At 35.1% G+C, this 19,919-nt stretch overlaps 2 protein-coding genes across 2 annotated transcripts in view; one reads left to right on the plus strand and one right to left on the minus strand.

Annotated features, from left to right (window-relative positions):
* The window catches only part of LOC140139831 (uncharacterized), a 192,548-nt gene that overhangs the window by 131,512 nt on the left and 41,117 nt on the right, over positions 1 to 19,919 (minus strand). The gene's annotated exons all lie outside the window — the stretch shown is intronic.
* The window catches only part of LOC140138959 (uncharacterized), a 32,217-nt gene continuing 17,705 nt past the window's right edge, over positions 5,408 to 19,919 (plus strand). The window contains exons 1-3 of the mRNA XM_072160740.1: positions 5,408 to 5,455; positions 7,688 to 7,871; positions 12,737 to 12,769. Coding sequence (XP_072016841.1) covers positions 5,408 to 5,455; positions 7,688 to 7,871; positions 12,737 to 12,769 — 265 coding nt within the window. The remainder of the gene's footprint in view (positions 5,456 to 7,687; positions 7,872 to 12,736; positions 12,770 to 19,919) is intronic.

Here is a 19,919-nt window from a genome sequence, read left to right on the forward strand (position 1 = left end):
ACAAATTCACATATCTTTAGTAGCTGGTGCTTTGTTGTCACAGTGCCTTGCGGAAGCTGTTCAATGTGATTCTGCATTAGAGAGATTTTGATACTATACAACAGTTTGGACATACATGACTGCTTGAAAGTAATTGATTGGCCCGAGTCTGTAGCTTTACTGCTATCGTTTCAATGTTAGAGCCGTCAATGTGGTAAATGATACAGCAGAAAGTGTTGTGAAACTAATACAGATATCCTAGCTACTGCCCAGAGTGAGGAACATAATCAAATGTCTTGCAAGTGGTGGAGCAAGACAGAAAACAGACACCTAATCTGAAAAAGCATATCATATGGACTGATAAGCAATTTAAATTGTTATTCATATGGCAGCCACAGTGATGTGCAGTATAAAGTAATGAAAACTAAATAGCTGCCTGATTGATTTATCATTTAGTTAAAGGCACCTATCATACACAAACTTTAAGCTTGTAGCGTGTGATGGATCCATTTTCCATGCAGAAACAGCTGTAAATCGAGAAACATGCACATGGCAGCTATTATTATGACCTCAAATATGTCTGAAAATAGCTGCCTTTTTGCTTAGTTCAAATGGATTTGCATTTTATTGAGTCACACCACTCCACGCCATACATAAATTCTCCCAGTCACATTTCCCCAATATGAAATTTAAAAAAGTAAAATTTAAATTTTGCTTCTTTTAAAATTTGGCAGAGGCGGGGTTCGAACTCACGGCGCCGCTTATAATGCTCTATGAGCCTAGCGCCTTAGACCACTCGACCACTTGTCTTCATGGAATTCATTTGAAACTTATTTGAAGATATAATCGCAACTTCAATATAGGCATACCACGTGACAAGCAAAAGCAGAAAACGTACCATATTTTGGAATTTTATTTGCCTAAATACATTAATGTGTATTAATAGCGCACAATTGTTGTTAATCCGACCATAAACATGATAAATGCGCGTCTATATGGACAATACATGATATCGATTTTGACACGTGCTCTCACGGTGTCAGTACATTTCCATGGTCAGTAAAATACTATAGAGGAACCTACCATTTTTCTTGTATACACGTTCGATGTTTTTATCAATTACATAAAATTCCATTTTAGACCCCAAATGTTTTTTCAGGAAATAAAAGATTAGATTACCATAAAAAGCGAAACAGTAATCTTTTGCGGGTCTAATGTAATATTCACATAGGATTTTCAACGTTTTTTCTATCCTTATTCTTGCTCAATTAAAAAAAAAATTTTGGCGTATATAAAATTGAAATAAAATTCTCTGCCTCTTAAACAGCATCAAATGCGCCATAATTGGGTATCACGAATCGTTATATATGATGTGCAGTTAATATTCATATTTTCTTTTATACAGAGGATGCGTCAGTTTTGACAGGAAAAATATTTTCTTGAAAACCCTCTCACTCGGTTATTTTAAAAAGGTAACCACGCTTCCCTAGAATGTGCAATAAATTAGCATTAAAATTTTTCTTATTCTAACAGCAAGCGTTTCTAGAATGTATTTTGGCGAAATGTGGTGTGTTATTGAGTATTGTCTGAGATATGAGGTACTATAAAAACATTCACTAAAGGCAGCTATTGATATGTATGTATAACTGTATATATAATTCAATAGCTACCAGCCAAACTTTTACTGGTTGCCTCTGTCCAAACTTTAAGCTCATGGTGGACCCCCTTCCCGACCTCTGATTGAATTTAAATTTGGAGGGGATGATTTTCTAGTTAAATGGCACAGTTTGACACTATGTAGAAAAAATATGGTTGACATGAGGGGCTTTTGATGCACCCTAACTGTTAGACCTATCGATGAAAAAATATTTTTCCTTGTCTACTTTTATTCAATTTTGACTGATTTACAGCAAGAAATCTGGGTCCAGGCGAATACTCCTAGAGCGTGTTTATAATCCTTGTATATATACCGATACCCTTGCTGTTTATAGTGAGACACAGTTACCGCACAAATTATATAGCAACTAATATTATCGTACATTTTCAATGACCCCAAGGTCACGCGGGGGATGTGTAAATATTGACATTGTGGCGCAAGCTATAAACAGCCCATTCAACAATATGATCATGGCGGTGAACATGTAGCTTCTGTTTTGATAACTCTTAATGTGAGAATCATTCCGAATGTCCTGCTCGCATCCTACGCATCATGAAGAAGCTCCTACTTCCGGTAATACCGCACACAATTTATACTGGTGTGTTTATAGTGCAAATATCTCGCGACAATATCCATCGGTTGAGAAGGATATCGATGTACCGTACATACATATACTGCCAGTGTTTATAGTGGGATAATTTCTGACCGGATAGAAATTATACCGCAATGTACTGCACATATGCTCCCACTATAAACACGCTCCTAGTGACTTGAAACTTTTGATGGGATGATCTATTTACAGTAAGGGGTGTTTGAACATTGTAATCATGCACATTGCTCAGTGATTTCTTTGTTCCATATCATCGACGCAATATAATATTAGATGCTTTTATTAATTCACAATAGAGGTTGTGCATGACGTATCATACCTTATGGCGGGCTATACTCAAATGCATTCAACAAACACATGATTGAAATCTACCGCGACAGTTAGTCTCACACACATAACAAAATGCAATATGATCAAATAAGTTGATGACAACATTTGATTGAATGGACTGCACTGCGCCATGATTACGGTGAAGGACATCGGTTCAAACCCCGGGTTCAAACCCTTTGTTTGGAGCCAATCAATAATTTCACGCACAGTCTCTATAACTCAAAAGATGTCGCAGTTGGTGCATTATAACATAACATAAAATGATAGGGCAAGTTACTATGCGTCTGGAGTGTATTGTGTATTATACTCCTCACCACTAATATCAGAGCATTCACAGGGCATACAATTTGTATTTATTACGGTATAGAATTGGGCCAAGCCACAAGCATGCACAGAAGAAGATTCAAATACCGTGCCGAATTGTTGTAATTGGCTGAGGGACAGCTGGGCTCACTGAGTTAATACACTAAGAATAAAATGCCAAGAAACACTGTCTGCACTTCATGAACTGAATTATATTGAACAAATGTTTTTGGTGAGGAGTATAACTAATTTACTATTTAAAAAAAAAATTATCCATTCACTCTCCAATATCACCATACCTACAAATCCGTATAATGAGACCTTCCAAAATAATGGTACCCAACTTCTACCGGATTATTTTTAAAGTGTTGAGAAAAACCTTTCAATTTCAATAGAATTTCAGGTAAACTCAATGCTTTAGAAACACAAAAATCCTGTTAGGTCTCAGCAAAGGGTAGCTTTTTTCTTTCATGACTTTCTTTGAAAGTGGATATTTTTTCAAATAAGTAACAAAAACTGGGTGCCTAAGTTAATTGGACAGACAGTAGTGCAATCTGCTTGTAGTGCAGGGCGATCTATTCAAAAATTATGGAAATTATTTGGTGGTACATGTCAAACACATTAAACAAGAAACTATTTGATACAATACTTGCATAAGATTCTCAAAAGTACCAGATAGTCTAAATTATGAAAGATGTATAATTAGATTAAATAAATCCAAGTATTAATGTAAATCATCCAAAGTAAAGTGCTCAACCAAGAAGGGAGCTGGAATACATTTACCCTATTCTATTACCCCCCACAAACGTTGTATATTTGAGTGGTGTGGAGGTATCATATAATTAACTACTGCGTTGCAGTGTTATTGATTGGGTAAAAACCAATAAGTGGCATACCATTGGCGAGCTTGGACTTTAAGCTTTTAGAAAAACAAGTTTAATATTTAATTATGTAAATATTATGCAAATTAGCTTATGAATAATTAATGAGCTCATAGCCAAATATGATCAAAAAATTATTTTCATTTACAATTTTGAAGTGTATGAGTACATCAATGTGGCATTTTTATTCCGTTTTAAATACACTGCCGTGTTTCTACATATAATAAAAAGAAACCCGAGTTACTTTGGACCATATTTAAAAAGTTTATGGACATTTTTGGGCTATTTTTAGGGCAAAATTTGGCCTTAAAATGGTCAAAATATGCAGGTTTCAAACATTTTAAACCATTTTATGATGTGTTAATGGTAGTTATATTAGGAAAAAAGGTGTTTTGTTGATAGAGAAGTGATAAATTACCAAAACTGTTCCAAAGATAAGACCTTTATTTGTGTAAATAATTTTTTTACATGCATATTAAGCCATTTCGTGCCATATGGCATGATATTGATAGGGGGTAATAGAATAGGGTTAAAATAGACTTGGTGATTTATTAAAGCATTATTTACAATATTGTTTCATGCAGGCCAGCCGAAGCTGACCTAATGCTTTAATAAATCACCAAATGTATTTTAAATATATAATTAGATTACGGTACTTATTCCACATTTCCTGTATTCAAATTCCCAATCAATCCAGGATGTCAATAGGGTGAAATAAGTCTTTTGGGTTGAAAGAAGGAAGTTTAAACATTCATTTCAAATAATGAAAACCGATCATTAGTAATACGCTTCCCTCCCTGACGAAAACACTGCTGAATTTTACGAACCATGGTAAGGGTGAAATAAGTCATTGTGGTTAGCAAGTTCAAACATCCATTTCAAATAATGAAAAGCTATTATTAGCAATGCTCTTCCCTCCCTGACAAAAACACTGCTGAGTTTTACGAACCATAGTAACGCATGTTACAGTAATTAATTTCACTAGTTTACTTGTAAGCTATGCCATAAATTTTTTTAAAAAATCACAATATTACGTGCTCATGTTTGTCTGTGTCCAAGTTTGAAATGTTATCTTTGATTTTATATGTATAAACATGATTAGAATAACATTTTATTTTCCCCATTTTTGGAAATCCGAATTGCTTGTTTTTAGTGGTTTTGACCCTGTAACTCAGAATACAATTTGCTGACTTTACGGTTCGTTCGTGGTGTACGCTCACATATAGCAAATTGGCAAAAATATCAAGGTATCATTTACAAAATTATCCACATCTCGAAAAGTATTGATTCTATAAATATAATTTTGGTATCATTTTAATGAAGTCATGAAATGTCAAAAAATACGACTTGTTCCTGGTTTTGTCAGAGCGGCCTGCTTGGGTTCCAAAAAATCTTGCATGTGTAAAGGGGTGGGCGGTGGTGTAACCAGTGGGGGGGGCACCCCCGTGCAAAAAACTGGGAAGAAGAGCAAAAATTAGAGAAGGGGGAAGGAGAGAAAAAGAGGGAAGAAAAAAGGGAAGGGAGATGAGAAAAATGGAAAGAAAGAGGGAAGTAGAGAAAGGGGAAGGAGGAAAATGAAAGAAAAAGAGGGAAGGAGAGAAAGGGGAAAGAATAAAAGAAAAAAGAGGGAAGAAAAAGGGAGTCTAAATGGGAAGGGAGGAGAGAAAAAGGGAAGAAAAGAGGGAAGAAGAGAAAGTAATTTTTTCATTTCTGCCTTAAGACTACATAGGCCTAATTCCCCGGGGCCTGATTACAGAATTTTGGCTCATTATATATAATAGGATGTTAATATACTGAGAATGAAAATCAAAAATCAGAGACAATATTTCTTTTGTACAAATTTTAATGTAGAGCTATACACCATATCAATTTGTAAGCTCTCTTTTTTTAAAAGTCGTAGTTCATTAAATTTACAACCGTATGACAAACAACTATGCACTCAACCATGTAGTGTAATCAAAGACTGTGGTGGAGACATTCAGTATTCACTGCCTGTTATCCTCTGCTTGGAAGCTTGTGGACGGAAATGTGTGCTCATGTGTATTTAAGTGGAAACTGCGCATGATGGTTTATAAGAGGATCGTTTTTGTATGGACACCTTTCCATATGTTTCATTGTGAAATTTGTACTCTGAAACACTGCCATCATAAAATGAAAAACCTAGATCGCGCGCCAAATTAACTTACTGCAGTCATTTTCCAAGTCAAAATTAGGCATAGGTAGGAATCAAACCCGGCACCTGTCGGTTCTGAATCAACGGATAGTACCACTAAGCCAACTTCCTACCTGCACTAAAACCTGTGATAGTAATTCTCAATACTAATGTACGTTGTCATTCAAAATCAAATAGAAGTCCCACAACTAAAGTAGCAATCGATAAATCTGCTCAATCAATCATTAAATAATCAATCAAAAATACATAAATAAATAGACAGATAGATAAATAAATAAATAAATGTGTCCGTTCTCTCGCCCCAAAACGTCATTAAATAAATAAATAAATAAATAAATAAATAAATAAATAAATAAATAAATAAATAAATAAATAAATAAATAAATAAATAAATAAATAATACAAATAGAAATTATAAAATAGTTTTTCTAGGCCAAACGCTGGAAAAAAAGGCATAAGAAAAGTGATAGACGCACGTCCGATTTCGAACAAGCGACGCTCAGAATAGCACATAAGAAATGACAACGCCTTAGACCACTCGGCCACGGAATCACACAGTCTATTCAATGTCAAAGAAATATATTAACCTAACGTTTAACGCAATATTGGCACATGACACAGGCACATGTCTGCGGGTAAAGATTCTGCATAATAGAAAGGCGCACAAAGGGTCTATCCCTGAAGTCATACTAACCAAATGGTCATTGACATGTAACCAATTCTTTGTATACCAGCCATAGGCAACATATACAAAGAAGTATATTATTAGGGGTAGACGCAATCGCCATTCATGCACTTGTTTGAGTCAACAGCTATTCCAAAAACAGCCTTGAACCCAGAATTCAGAGGTAGATTTTGGGTTGTTGCATGCAAATACAAACTAATTATATCATGAAAAAACCCACCGAGAGGACTACGAGACTTATTTAGAGCCAATCTACATTCTGTTATTTACTAAAGCCGACGATCAAAGTAAAATTATAAAAGGAGCAAGACCAGATATCAATGTTAAATCACGGTAAGCCTAAAATCGCATCGAAAACTCCAAAATGCAGTCACAAAATTTATAATATTATTAAATCACCAAAACGAAGGTTAATTGTAACGTATGTATTTAGAAAAGAGTTGTATTAACAATAACAAAGTATGTGCAAAAAGATTTGTCTTTGGCATGTTGCTTTTTTGAAATAATATCACCAAAAATATCAAATTTTCGAAAAAGCCCCCAAAATTTTAAACAAACATGAACCAAAATAAATATATATTAGCACTCGGCGGCCCAGTCACTACCTGTCACTGTGAATTGGGGTAACTCGTTGCTTGTAGAGCATGTGTGGCCGAGTGGATAAGGCGCCCGACTCATAATGCATAGGTTGTGAGTTCGAGCCCCGCTCGTGCCAACATGTTGTGTCCTTGGGCAAGGCACTTGATCCTCATTGCCTACTGGGGGATGTGGATGGGTTGGATTGGATTGGATGTTTGTATAGTTGTTTGTTTCAATGTTGCAATATTGGCGCTGATTAAGCTGCTGCCTGCAAATTGCATTGTGTCTGTTTAGGTGTGTTTAATGTACAATTCTAGCAATTTGACCTCATGGGTCACCATTAGAGTTTGCAATAAAAACCTTCCTTTTTTTTTTTCCTTTTTTTCCCTTCTCCAGATACCTGTACTTCAAGTTCGCCCATACCCCACGCCTTAAGGTCTGCAGTATCAAACCTCATCCTCATAATTTGTATTTTTTTTTTCTCATTCAGGCCAGGAAACTGAAGTGCACCTACGACTATGATGTCGTGGTATTATACAGGGGAAAGGACACGTCACAAAAGCGAGTACATCAAAAATATGGAACAAGTGGAGCTGGGGCTGAATTGGCAGGTGTGCTGCGTGGGAAGAAGGGCATGCAGCTGAAGAAATTTTTTAAGAAGGCCGATATTGCAGGTAGAGCAGGCTGCATCTCAATTTTTCTCAAGTTAAGCCATAATGAAGGATCTTATGATATGAAATTAGTTTAGAGAATATACATCATAAGCTTTAAAATGGTATATTATTTGACTTCAAATGATATCCAGTAGCGGGGTTATGGTTTTTACACTGTAATTCAGAATACAAATTATGGAATTTACGGCTCAATCGAGCTGTACGGTCACATATGTCCTCCCATAGAACTGTGTGTTAAATGGCCAAAATAACCAATGGAGTTTTATTCACTTTACCTTGTTATTTCAACCTAAAATGGACAGCAACCCTTCCTGTCAGTTATTATTAATATTATTTCAACATTTTGATTAAAGAATAACAAAATCAAAATTTGACGGAAATTGTACATTAAGGCTTTAAAGGAGTATTTCGTGATCCTAACATCCTCTTTTTATGACATTTTTCAGTACATATCCACGAAAAAGCATATTCCCAAAATTTCAGTTGATTCCGATTTTGCGTTATGAAGTTATGTATGATTATGTGTATTACACTGCTCCATAGACAATACGTTGTAATTTCATTCTGGTGCACCAGAACGAAATTCAAATTTCGCGATATCTTTGCTAAACGAATTAATCTGCACGAAATATTTTGTAGATAAACATTATGTAGCCAGAGTATTCCAGTGATATAAAAATCTCAACTTTTTTTGAGAAAAGTGGGGGATGAGGCTGTGGATCACGAAATGCCCTTTTAAGACATTGGCAAATACAACTGGTCAAAATATAGAGAAAATAACTGTACAGACTTCATTTCTTCATGTTCCAAACTATAGCCGGTAAGGGGTCTGCATAAACCGCGCAGGCTAAATATTAATTGAGGTGGTCCAGGTATGTAATAATTCTTTGATAGAAACTGTGCTTTCCATGAGTGTACATTATGGTTTTCACAATGTAGTGCATTTACCTAAAATTTTGGATGCAACATTGTTCTGTTATTATCAAATTCACAGGGGTTTGACGTGATATTTCCTAAAGTTCATCAGAAATTGACATTCATCAGAACGGAAATGCACTAGCTTGCAATGTACCATTTTCTTGAAAATGGGAGGATCTTAACATATATGGCTCTTTATATATGGTACGTACTCAGACATTTTGAATGGTCGCCCTTCAGTGGTTTAGCGTCATAGTGTTCCGATCTGAAAAATCCCTTAGGAAAATTGTTGAAAAACAGCTTGTGCCCCCAACACACACAGTGCCCCCCATCATGGGTGGTGCCCCCAAATGTAATGACCCAGGCTACACCACTGCCACCCTGTGGTCAAATGTTGTACCTTGAGGTACAAAAACAACTGCGCAGATTCCTGGATGTCCATTGTACTTCTTTGTGTACGGTAAGTGTATAACATTTGACCCCAGAGGACCATTCAAACGTCCTGAGTATATGTGCCACTTTTAAGAGCCATTTTTCAAATGCTCCTACCACATTCTAAACCTGGTACATTACAGGTTCAGTTAGTTCCGACCAACACTTATAGGTATTTAGGTTCAGTAAATATCACCTCAAACCTCAATGAATTTGATAATATCTGGTGATATTCAGAACAATGTTGCCCAAATTCCAAAATCTTTACACACCCAAAACTCAAATTCAGTCTCCTTAAATCCGCCCAATTCTCTATTATGAGCACCATTTATGTACATCAGATATTGTTTGCAGGGGTTGCATTCAAGGAGTCTGCGTGTCCAGGGACTCCTTATTTATTTATTTTGGACAACTTAAATCACAGTTTGAAATAACCAAAGGGTCCGATAAAAACTGTATGGACTCCTTTATTTTATGATGTATGAACACGTAAATCGGTATAAGAATCATCAATAAAAATAAAAAAATAAAAAGATCAGTAAATCTTCTGAATCGCCATGGGCCAACAACACTTATAATTTCAATGGAATATTTGATAAGTCATTATATAACTTATCATAATACTACCCACAGCGTGTCCGTCCATCCGTGCGCTATATCACATTCTCGCAGGACGCTCTCACATGCTCCCAGTGCACTATTGCGTGTGCACGTGTGCACGATGATCTCAAAATATCAACGGAGGCGATTAATGGTTTTCCAGATTATGGGTACAGCTACAAAAAACAGAGTTGATTATGCTGTGTCAAGTTAGGTTCCGATCATTGAGAGACGCATATCATAGAAGTTTAAAAGGTCAGGCCAGGGCAAGTATATGGGTAACGGGTTTTGGGTAGTTAGATGTGGGCCTATCCCGAGAACCGTGAAATCTAGTACGTTATTTCTGCTATTTTAGCGGCCAAAAAGGACTAAATATTGCAATATAGATACTAAATATTTATTTTTCCATTGCACAGACGCGGAGCTACAACAGCAACACTGACAGACGTGCGAGCGTATAGCGCGAGGTTTCCACCTCGACTCGCCAATTATACAGCCTGTCTCAAAAAAAATTGTGCAAGAGAAAAGCGCCCTCTTTGGCAATTAGAAAATACCGTTGTGACATAATGCTTACATCAAAGTCAAGGGCGCAGTCTTAGCTCTCATATACCGTTTTTTCTGTTCAATTTGCTCTTTTTAATCTTGAGATATGTTTAGTTAAGGGGTACTACACCCATTGATTTTTTTTGCATTTTTTGCATTTTGTGAAAAATTACAAAAAAAAATTGGACAAAGTGGTATGCAAAATGAAGGGCAAATCTTCTCGCTTTATTGGTGGCATCGGTATCAACGTAGCTTACATGCTTTTAAAAGTAGAAGCCAAAAGGTGGTACATCACTGATGATTTAAATTCACTTCATTTTGGAAAGCTTAATATCAACGGATTTCGTTAAAATTTTGGATATGTGTTGCTAACACGTTAGGGAAATAAAGTTGATATGTAAAATGGGAATAAGTGGTTCCTGATTTCTTTTATGACTTCATGAACTTGGTGCTCCACAACTATCAAATAAGGAACTGGTTAAAATGCTTCTATTTTCAATGTTGAGCTATATTTTGTATTTTTAACTTGCAACATTATTTCACTGAAACTTAATTAAGCCATAGGTAACAGGTTACCACAACCATACTACAGCAATGTTGAAAAAATTGTATTTCTTGTCACCTATACCACCATATTGGGTAGTTTTCCGTAAGCTTAGCTTTTGTGATTTTGGTAACTATTTTATATTTATTTGTGAAATCCATCTCAACTAGGCATTCTAAATTGTACTCACCATTTACATCCCAAGGTATATTAGTATATCCACCTTGCACTTCTCGATATATATCCAGTTAAAGACAGAATATCAAAATTATTCCTCATTATGATACATTTTGTATCACAGACTCTCACATGTGTATTCAAAATTGATGCTTAAATTTGACCTGAACCAATTGACCTATAACCTGACATACGGTGACCTAATAGCCTTTTCTTCTCCTAACAACACATCAATAACAACATCAATATCAAATTGACTAATGACTATGCATCTATTGTGTAAGTGTTTATTTAATTTATTCAGTGTTATATATTTTGCAAGCACCACTAGAATTTCTATAGAGAGTATAACAAAGGATTTAATGTATTCTATTCATGTACCCTACTTGAACATGTTGAAAAGAATAAATTATGGTTTGTTATGAAACACGCATCTGAGTTACCAGGATACGGTAAACAAAAAATATATAGGGCTAAAATGACTTACTATACAATGGTTTAAAAACACCTTTTTTTTATTTATTTTTTTAATTTTTTTTATTTCACATGATCCGTGCATATATCGCCTCGCTATAAATGAAAAAATATTTTTTTAGACCAATCAAACCAATATATGGGTGTAGTACGCCCTTAACAACGAAAGGGTAAAATCACAATTGTGCCACTTTTACTAGGGAATAGGGCTGGTGCATGTAAATCAATGATAGCTGATGTTGATGCGTCTAATGCACTCCACCTTCGCATTAGACGCATCAACACCAGCGCGCGTGCATTATTTTGTCTAATTTAATTAATTTGTCTAATTTCATGAACTTGTCAAAGTTCATTAACCTATAAGCGTGCAATATTTGTTTGTCTTTTAACATGTCTTGAATGACAAATGAGAACAGTATGCCATGGTAAAATCATTGACATGCAGATCGATGTATTTAATTTTACTGTATGGGCAGGTGTTGCTTCTAAAATAAATATGCATTTTCATATCTTTTAATTTATTTTGTTTTCCTGGTGATTCATAAAAATAAAAATGGAAGCAAAGGAACTTATTTATGAGTTATATAAAACAAATATTGAAGGTCTTATTTGTTCAATGGAAAGCCTATTTCTAACCTGTGCGGTTTATGCAGACCCCTTTCAGATTAGTTTTTACCTTTTTTACCTTGTGAAGAAATGTTCCATAGTCCATACATAATGTCAAGTCTGTAATACGTGTGTACTATTTTTGATCAAATATACACAAATTAAGCATAGAATTAACCATGGAATGTTCACAAATTAATCATGAATTAATCATGGAATTTGAAAGTACACATAATTTTAGAGCCACCATATGTGTAGGGCTGTTGGTAGCCTTACCTGAAAAAGCCCATGGGCCAGAGATTTTCAAATCATAAGCTACCCTAAACAAGATTTCCCGGATTTTATTTGAAAGGTACCACCCTTATCCTTGGGTATAATATCTTTTGGTCATAACATGAAGAGATCTCGTAAATCTCACGAGGTAACCAGTCGATCAAGTGTCACACTTTGTTAAAGTTCTTTTATCAACTACATTATTGCAAACTTTAGTGTAATGTAGACCAATATGTACTACTACTGATGGTTGAGTTGGTCCAGCTAATCAATTATATATATTTCTTTTATTACACAGTTAGAAAGAGGGCAGACGATGAGCTTTGTCAAGGTATGAACTATTTGCATTTCTTTCTGTATACTTGAGTTCATGGTATTATTTCACAGAACTGCATTGACAGTTATGTTTATAGAACAAGCCTACCTGTTTTCATATTAAACACTATAGTAAGTAATGCAGATGTCTTCAAAATCTAAACTACTATAATATTTTAATTACTTATCCTTTCATAATCAAAGCATACATTTTCTGGAAGAAAATTTGATGAGGAATCTAAATATGGACTTTTTTTTGTAAAAAAAAATCTTACATACTTTGAGACATCATGTATTCAGAGATTACCAAACAGCTGTGATTTGGGGTTCTTCCAAAGTCAGTATAACTCCCACTATCCGAAATCAAATGAATGCTGTTTACTTCCAGTTTATTACTGTAAGCATGGTAAGTTAATGGTAGTAAGCAATGCATTAAGTAACCCATTTTTTTTATCCGGATCTATTTTATTCCACCCTGTATAACTTTAAAATCACACTGTACAATGTGTATATTTGAATAATATTGCGTATGCCTTCAGCTTTCAAAAAAATTACATTTGCTAGTATAGGTTGATGATTGTGGAGATATTCTAATTTGAAACTATATTGGTGTAAAAATTCAGGACACAATCATGGCCGTATCAAAGCAAAATGTTTGTATAAACTGCCCCATGATGGATGTCGCAGAAATTTGCAAAAAGAACCTTACAGGGCATATATATTGCTTGGACAATGAAAATGACTGCTTTTTGGACAGTGGCATGATGGTTGGAGAGAGCCGGCAAAAGCGGTCAACCGTATGGCATTTTCCATATACTACTCTGCCCGGGCTACTCTGTTAGTTATGTGTGGTTCATTATCTAACCCCAACGTGTTTAGCTTATATTAATATTATTTATTAACATAGGCCTACTTGTTTGTGATATTTTAAGCATTTTAAAATGTCAAAATATTCCCAAAATATTGACAACAGAAATGTACTTAATTTTGAGAATGCATGGCGCTCACCACCTGTTTTTGAGAATGAAGTCGTTAAAAATTGATATTCTGCAAAAACCAACTGTAAGCTGATGTCAGTGATATGAATATTGCCAGCTTTCGGAGAAAATGGACAGTCAACACTCTCTATGCACAAAATGTATACTGTTGTTTTTATCAGAAAAAAGAAGTATTACAACTTTAATGGTTTTTACACAATACAGATAATAAAAATTCCTTTAAAAAAGGAATGGGGCGCCCAATGTGAGCTTGGATGTGATGGTGAATTCCATGGTGTGTATAGATTTGGTATTATAATGATTTTTCTAGGGAAGAGTAGAAGATGAATAGATGATCAAATGCAAGAGAAATGTGTTTGATTGGGGAAGGTGTTCTGACAATCCAAATATATACTTAGTCCACCTCAGATGACCTGTAACAATTTTGGCGCAGAATTGTGATCGACATTACTTAATTCACCTCGGATGACTTTGACCTGACATTCAACATTTTCGGCGCTTACACCAATCATGTCCATAACAATTTAACTCTTACAACTTCCTGTCAACTCTCTAATTTAAAACTATAAATTTCTGTCTCTTTGCCCTTTCTGTCTTGTACCATTAAGATAAGCAAACATCTTCATGATCCAATCAGGTGGTGAATGACGTGCATTCTCTAAATTCAGTAAATTTCCATCGTCAACCGTGTAATTGAATGGGATATAATGTGAACGATTATAAACTGCAAATTGGGGTAATTTTACTGTGATCTGCCGCTGCATTTGGAAGCAGCAGGCTTGTCAATAAACATGAAAACCGATTTGTACCAATCATTTTGATACAGCCTGTATGTTTATAGTAAATTTTGATGTTATACAATTCATATGCATATCAACTTGATGAGAAATACTTGGACTAAGAAAAATCTCCGAGAGCTCATGTGTATGTAATAGGCCTCCTGGTGAACATGATAATAGTCTCCTATGTACACAATCAGTTTAGTTGCGCATAACCAAATTGGCTGCGAAGCAGACTACTGTTCATATAATATACATTATCAGTCTGTTGCATTGGAAATCAATTTCGCTTTGAAAACAGAAAATGGCAATACGGGCCAGCATTTTACCAACAAAAGCTGCCTTTTTTTCAGGAGAATGATACAAATAAAAAAATTGCAACAAGTGTCAACTTGCAATATAATAATTCGTCGCTTGCAAGACATATTGGTGTATCAGCCATTTTTGACAAAATGAGATAAGATCAGTTTCATCATCTTTATAATCTATGTATGAAGCTCTACATTCTGACAAAATGTCAAGACATGCATGACGTCATTAATTAATTAATAAAATATGAATGAATTAATTAATTAAGTATTATCACTAATTGGGTTTGGTGTATCTCACTTAATAATGGAATCATTGTGTACAACATTCCCCTTGGCTACACTGTTTTGTGTATTTTTTGTTATCAATTGAAAGAACTTTGTATACATATGTGTGAACAAAAAAACTGCACCTGATACCATGTACAGTTTTCTATTGGCATCAATTTTGCATATTAATTAGCTGAACTTAGTCATGCAATTTGTCTGCAGATTGGCCGAAATTGCTAAAATAGTATATTATTATAATTATTTAATGATAGATTTTTAACTTTTGTTTTGACCAGAGAAGATGAGAATAGAAGTCAGAAAAGATAGGCATTTATCCTGTGGTACTTAAATTAAGGCTGCTTTTTCAAGCAAGCGTCCAAATAAACCTTCAAAATCTCGAAATGTGCCAATTTTGTGATTAAAACCATTTGTGGCAGATTTCCATTCCATTTATGAGCATCCTAAAATTGACACTACATCACAATGCATTGACTGATTTCAATTCCGTTTTTTGATTTTTGATGCTTTAATGAAGCTTATTCATGTAGAAACATTAAATAACGTGTTTTTGCTGAGCTTATTTTTGAGGTGATATGCCTAATATCAATGACATATGCCACTATGTCGTAAATCTGTGACATACATCACTATTTTTGGTATATCGCGACTGTTTGGCCAATATGGATATGAATTCAACTATTATTCGACATACCGGCGTATCACGTGTCCTATGTCAATTTTGAATGGAGAATAATTTTTCAAAAAAATTCACATACTGACGTATAAGTTTAATGACTATACAATTAATTGGTGAATGACAACAATGTATTTTATACATTAAATATTACCTAAATATTCATATTTTCACATCCATTCAGGAAAAGGGGACATTTTAATTGAGGCAATGTATGACAACCGGAAGTGACCTGAAGTGTTTTTGTAGATGGCAGTAAATATTCAAGTCATCATGCAAGCATTGTCAAAATGGTCCACTTCTGGTGACAGAAATTACATACATGAGCAATGGGATGAATTTGCCACATTAAGTATCAAATTTGGCCCAGAAATAATCATCGGAAAAATAAAAGTTATACCTCATCTTAAAGGTAAAGGCTTTCTCATTGTTATTTTTATAGCTTCAATCAGATTTTCACTGGAAGCCTATGACGTTGGTCCCCGCTTCACTCGCTATTTTATTTTTGGACCGTTGATATTTTACCATACTTCACACCGATTTCTCTACCAAATTGTAGGCATATGTCAAAAATTCCACAAGTACAGTATCAAACTTTGGTATATGAACCTCCGAAATATAATTTACTAGTTCCAGAAAACGTAAATTTTCAGTGCTCCACATTTGGCCATAAGCTTATTCATTAAAGTTATTTTCTTTCTTGACCCTTATTTTTTGTTTTAAACTAGCTGCAATATATCACTGAATCCTACTTAAGCCATAGGTACAAAGTTTGTATGTCGAAACTACAGCAGTGATGAAAAATAGTAACATTTCTTGCCACCATTCTGCCAAATCACACACTTTTTCAAAAGCTTCTGTTTCAATCATTTCTGTGATTCAGGTACCTGTTTTGCCATTATGTGTCAAATCAGTTCTTAGTTTACCATCTCAATTGTACTCACCATTTATATCCCAAGCAAAATATATACATCCTTTATATTATATCCAAATTCAGGTTCAAGAACAGGTTAAATAGACCAAATCTCAAATGTCTCCAGTCATATAAAAAGCACATTGTTTTCAAAATGGTGCCCAGAATTGACTCAAGTATGTGACCCACATATGACCTTATAACCTTTCACAAAACCCTTATTTACAAGTCACACTATTAACAACTAGCCATTCATACAACAGTACAGTGACGAATTCTTTTGAAGGTTGGTGAAGAGCCAGTCAAATCACTCCCCACAAATCGATGCAGTCAATAGAGATTATCCACTTTACTCATGCATGACTTCTAACAAAAGCGGCGCTGGTTCACATGCAGGTACTTCTTTTGAAAGTCCTAAACAAGGTATAGGAGTCGCTGGTAGGATATGCAGCTTATAGAACACGGATAACTTCTATACATGTGTGCTGATGTACGCGTGACAAACTAACATGTATTATACTGCTATTTAGATAAAGAGGTGTCAAAAGCAGGTAAATTGTGAGACAGTGTTCAATAATGCTGAAACAGGGCTGGTGTTATGTCATTGTCTGAATATATTGATTTTTATGGATTTTCTCTTGTGATAATACATTGTGAATGAGAGGGATTTTTATGCTCAGCTGTCTTAAGGCCGGTTTACACGATGCAATTTTCCATGCAATTGCCTGTTGCACAGACCTTGGAAAAAGATTGCACCGTGTATTTTGGATTTGCAAGGAATTAATCCCCCAAGCATCAGGCAAATTAATCCCCCAAGCAACAGGCAAAAAGGTAGAGACATGCTCTACTTTTAAGGTTGTTGCATGCAATCTAACCTCCTTCAGCCAATCAGCTGAATGAACACCGGCTGGTCACTGCATTCATTTGGGAATGTGTAGGGACCAGCTTGATTCACCATCCACAACATGATAAATGTGTGCACATGCTACATTATAATACACTTATGTAGGCCTATGTTGTTGTTGGTGGTGGTGTTTAGCCCTTTTGATCTTAGTTTTCCTTAGCCTTTTATTTATGGAAAATTGTATAGATATACAGGAGAGGATGGCAATCTTTTGCTTTCAGGACAACACATGAGCCATTTTGATATTAATACTGAAAATCATTAACCACTACTTTTTGAGTATATCCCAAACCTATGGCCACGCTCAAGGAATTGCAAGGCCGAACATTGCTTCGTCTATTTTGATCAATTGCACAGCTTCATGGTCAGTGAGCACATAATCTCACCCACTAAGTAATGGGCCTTGCAATGGAAATTTCATCGTGTAAAGCCACCTTTAGAAATGTTTATGGCTGGGTCTGGCAATCCCAATTGCCCTCACCTTGCAACTATAAACAACATATATGTATAGGGTAAAAATGAATGGCTAAGCTTTACTATGCCCTACCACATTTGGCTGTCACCGAAGCTACCCTAGTTTTAGTCCTGCTACACCGACGGCCCGAAACTCGATGATAGGATTACATTGAATGATGTATGGATTAACTCAGTGCAATAAATAAATCACTTAATTCAGCAAATTAAATAAACAAACGAGAGAGATTCAAAACAACATTATAGTAATTTAATTAATGATGCCACTATAGGCCTAATGAAGAAGAGGAACATTAGTAAATTTTGAATTTAATTAATATTCATAATTATTGCTTTGCTTCCCATAATCAGCCAGGAATCATAAATCTGCATAATGATCGGTTTCCATTCATTAATTATCTTATATTTTAAGAAGAGATAAATAATTATTAATTAACTTAAGATCAAAAATAAAACCAATAACTTGTAACAATACTCAGTCATTAATTAGTATATGTAAATTTTATGATGCACATACGAGGAATGTAACCGTTGTTGCAGGGCTACAGTGACTTCGCCGTTTAATAATTAATTAATTAACATTCTTAAACAATTAACTTTTATCAATATTTAGTCATTAATGTTATGCCCATGAGGAAGGTTATCGTTGTTGCATGGCTACAGCGACATCGTAGTTTGATAATTAATGAATTAATTAACAAACAAACAAACTTTATAAATATTCACCCATTAATGCGATGCCTATGAGGAAGGTTATCGTTGTTGCAGGGCTACAGCGACATCGCCGTGTGAACTTTGAACGACAATTTCTCAACAACCCTACTACCGATTTCCATGATTTTTGTACCAAATTTCTTCTTTTTAAAAGACCTTGCTAAGTATAAATGATAAAAATTATCATGATTATACGTCGTTCATAAAACACCCCTACCACTCACAAGCTTTACATTGACCGCATTCTTACGTTCAATATAAATCTGAATAAAGATGGAAGATAATTCAAGTTCTGTTTCATTCACAATGTTTTGTTGAACTTGTAAAAGAAATGTCTTATATGATGCTTATTTTTTCACCTAATTAGTCGGGACTGTATGAGCGATGAATGACCATTTTCTTTTTAATTAACTTTTCAGTGGTCACAGTCCTGTTTTTATTTATAATATCTGGAAATTATGAAATCACATAAACCAGTACATAGGTCATTCACCAACCAGTGACAACCAGGTGCAAACTAAGTTCTGTGCATTATGCGCTTACCAATGACAACTTAACTTAATATTTGCTCTTGTCAACAAACAAGCAACTCCCCATTTCACATGTGCATCATATGTATATCGCCCAAGCATCATCATCCTCAATCCAACGATCACTTGTATTAATATGAAATATATGATTCAATATGTGCATGTTAAATAATAGGGATTAGTTTTTTTAACAGCTTTTAAGTCGGGCCTGGGCGGGCGAATCGTAAATAAACATGTGTTGCCTACTCCTAAAACCAAGCAGGTCATTTATTTTTATTCTTTAAATAATCAAATAATAAAAAAAAATCATTTGCGGCGTCGATGTAGCACGGCAACAGCGGTACCTTCACCCAATGTCAAGGTATAGGTTAGCGGCATCACTGTAGCACAGTAACAGCGATACCTTCCTCCTCTTCATTACATTTATTTACTAACATGATCAAGTCATTACAAAATACGCAAAAAGTCTACCTTTGCGCCGTCGCTGTAGGACAGCTTCGCGCCATCGGTGTAGCCCAGTAAAAAGGTATAGCTTCGTGCCGTCACTGGATCACGGCAACAGCGATGCCTTCCCGCCGTCGG

Source organism: Amphiura filiformis, chromosome 18 (assembly GCF_039555335.1).
Source record: "Amphiura filiformis chromosome 18, Afil_fr2py, whole genome shotgun sequence".
Taxonomy (NCBI): Eukaryota; Metazoa; Echinodermata; class Ophiuroidea; order Amphilepidida; family Amphiuridae; genus Amphiura; species Amphiura filiformis.